Source organism: Myzus persicae, unplaced genomic scaffold (assembly GCF_001856785.1).
Source record: "Myzus persicae strain clone G006 unplaced genomic scaffold, MPER_G0061.0, whole genome shotgun sequence".
Classification (NCBI taxonomy): Eukaryota; Metazoa; Arthropoda; class Insecta; order Hemiptera; family Aphididae; genus Myzus; species Myzus persicae.
The window spans coordinates 10,923-14,402 of NW_019101454.1; the positions used below are offsets into that span (position 1 = coordinate 10,923).

The 3,480-nt window shown below is 28.8% G+C and overlaps 1 protein-coding gene across 1 annotated transcript; it reads right to left on the minus strand.

Annotated features, from left to right (window-relative positions):
- Nucleotides 1-252: 252 nt before the first annotated feature.
- LOC111029133 (piggyBac transposable element-derived protein 2-like) lies at nt 253-1,626 on the minus strand. Its single transcript, XM_022308007.1, has 2 exons — nt 1,386-1,626; nt 253-1,028 (listed from the first exon to the last, which is right to left on the minus strand). Exons 1-2 carry the CDS (start codon nt 1,587-1,589, stop codon nt 465-467), a joined length of 768 nt encoding a protein of 255 aa, XP_022163699.1. The 5' UTR covers nt 1,590-1,626; the 3' UTR covers nt 253-464.
- Nucleotides 1,627-3,480: the final 1,854 nt, after the last annotated feature.

A 3,480-nucleotide genomic window follows, 5' to 3' on the forward strand; every position in this document is an offset into this window, starting at 1 on the left:
TTTTTTTTTTATAATAATTATTTGAATATATCACTCACTGGACAGAATTTCTTTTGAAAGAAATAAAAAATTAAAACGGCTACCGCTGCCACCTATGTTATGAACGCCACCGCATATGCCTGTGGTGTTGTGTTATATTTTATATTGCGTCTCTGGTTGTATCCGTAGACGTCAATTTGTTGAAAACCGTTCTCTGTGTAGCGGGTGATAGTCAAATGTTGTTTAATAGATTATTAATAAAAAGAACACACGTTTTAGATTTAAATGAGAATATTATACTTTATTAGTTTTAAGAAATATAATTTATACTACAAGCACACTACTTAACTCGAATGAGTCGGGTTCAAGACTAAATTGCCGACAGGACCGATACTATAGTCTTGTCACGCATAAGAACATATCTGCGATAAGACGCCTACATACAGGCGTTATTATATTATGTAAAACAAGCGTCTCTATAGTCTCTATAGTGGTGGGCATATAACACCAATATAATCCAATAATGGCCGAATTTTATATAGTTTGTCATAGTTAGCTTCCCCACGTTTTGGTAGAAGTTGATTGTCATTGAAATGGATGTGTGATAGAAGCCAACTAAATCTTTTTACACTCATCATACTTGATATATACTCATCGTGTAAATATGGTGCACTAGACCAATAGTCCCGATAGCTTGGAAGACGTTTAACACTCATGCACATATTTAACCCAATAAACACTCTAATTTCACCATCATAAGTAGGTGTAAATGGTTTTCCTATCTGTGTAGCATACAGGTTTGTTTGAAAAACTATGTGATCAATCAAGTTTTTATCAAATATTTGGCAAAATATATTATAAGGGGATTTATCTTCAAGCTCTTCAAAAATTTCGGCTGGTCCACAAGGCAAATCATCAGAAAATAATTCAACTGAAGGCATTAATTCTGATTTTCCCCATAAAGGAGGTGTATATGGAGGTTCAAATGATGGTACTGCTTGATTCGGCTTACTAATTGTTCTAGATTTTCTAGAGGTTTGAGGGTTAGCCTAATTCAATATAAAATATTGTAAAATAATATAATAATATAATACCATAATATAATATGTAATCATTCACATTTAAAGTATACAACATGAACTTACTATGTAGTTAAAAAAATAAATAATTTCTTAATTATGTCACACACATAATAGGTATATAACACAATACACATATTATATGGTCAACATTAAAAATACATTTTAATAAAAAATATAAATTGGTACCTACATAGTTAGTATTATATGGTATATTGTAATTGTAGAGGATTACACATATTATATGCACATATATTTATATATCATAATAGAAACATATAATAATATTGCAGATACTTAGAAAATATTTGTATTAAAAATACTAACTGGGGGTGTAGGTAATTGATTATGATAATACTCCTCATCATTTGAATCACTTGAACTAGCTGATACATGTAATATAGTGTTTCTTGGCGTATATGTTTTATCATTATCACTATCATCTAGTTCAGAACCACCAGAGAAACTTTCACCATCACTAGGAATATCAAGCAGGAAACCTTCAATGTCATCATCATTTATAATATTCATCTACAAAATATGTTTACAAATTTATACTAATATATTATACTACTAGTTACTATTACAATCAAAATTGTACGGTGGTCTCTATAGAAACCACATTTACAACAACCCAATAATGAACCTAATTAATGTTATTTACTTACCGTTATCCTATAAATAGTTTTAATTAATACTATTTGTTGAGTATTTTACGAAATAATTAAAATCTGATTTTTTAATTTTGATTTTTAATCAATATCTCTTTACCATAACATTTAGTACGTATATCAAAATATTGATAATGATAATAAATTATGAAAAACGCGGGAAATGATATCAGACCAGCGGCAGTGATATTGTTTGATATACATGTATAAGATGATAATAAGGTGGTTGGTATGCTGACCACCGTCAAAAAAATATTAAAAATAATTTTAAAAGTGGTTAAAATAGTAACCACCGCACTTGAACGGTAAAAAAAAAAGTGGTTAACATACTAACCACGGCCCCTCAAAGAGGTAAGTTTTTATAATTCATGTATGTACATTATACTTTGCATTGAGTAGGTACATAATACATCTATTTGTATGGTACAGCAGTTAGGTGTAGCATTTGTTGTTAATCTAACCTAACCTGGGTACGTTATAATATAATATTGATGGAGAGACACTAACCAAAACAATTACTATTTTCGCAAACTATGGTTTATTTTAACTTATCAGATAAAATACACATTAATGTTACACACCACGAGTACCTACATTATTAAATTGCTTTAAATGAATGGGTTATAAATTTAGTTCACGTAATACTTGATTAAGTGCATGCACACTTCTTAATATTATAGTAGTTAATTGTTAAGTATACAGCCACACAGGTCAGATATAAACTATATAAATAAAACAAAAGTAAATTATAATAATATATAATGTAGTTTTAATTAATAACATTTATCATAATAATATAATGCATAGATATATAATATATATAATGTGTAGAAAACAATGTTATTGGATAATTTAAAAAATTTAAATATAATATATATTATGTAGACAACAATGTTATTGAATAATTTAAAAAATTTAAAATACAAAAAAAAATTCAATAATTATATAACAAAAATTTGGCCGCAAAAAAAAATGTTAAAAAAAAAGGTTAAAAAAAATGTATTAGGCTGAAAAAAACAATAAACATAAAAATTAAAATACAAGTATCACAACATTTCGCTAACGGAAATCTTATATATGTAAATAGTATTTCTTACTTAATTCCCATTGTCAACTGCAGGCTTCGATGTTTCAGGGGCCTGCTGCTCTAAAACTATATCAGGGGCCGTCGCCACCTCCGTTGTTGATTTTTTTTTTTTGTTTTTTTTCTTGCCCTTTTTGGGCCTGTTGCCTGTCATTAAAAATAACATTAAATATATTGCTTATTATAATATGAACACTAAACGGTACTGCCAAAAAGTCCGAAGTAAAAAGTCCTAAATACCTAGATACCTAAATAAGTAAAAGTGAAAATATAATGTGGACAGGGATTGATCCAGGAGGGCTTCGGGGCCCAGCCCCCTGCCCCACAGACCCATAATTTTCCAAATTTTTTAATAACTCTACAGATACTGAAATTACTATATTTTAAATTACAATACGTGTGTCTGATAATTTAATATATTACTATACGTATCATTCTATATGGTGAATAGTGATTCCAATATGGTAATTTTACATTAACCAAAAAATCCCTCCCAATTTTTTTCTCTGGATCCGTGCCTGGAAGTGGTGCCCATTCAAACTACCAATTATAATATAGTATTATGATATCAATTGTAAATAAATAATTTACCTAACGACATTAATAAATTATCTATACGTCAGTGGCACAAAATTCACAATTTGTTTTGCGAAGCGAAATCTAGGAT

Coding starts and splice junctions, on each gene's coding strand:
- LOC111029133 (XM_022308007.1), bottom strand. CDS start 1,589: ATGAATATTATAAATGATGATGACATTGAAGGTTTCCTGCTTGATATT. Junction 1,029..1,385: donor ATCAATTACCTACACCCCCA/GTTAGTATTTTT, acceptor ATATTGAATTAG/GCTAACCCTCAAACCTCTAG.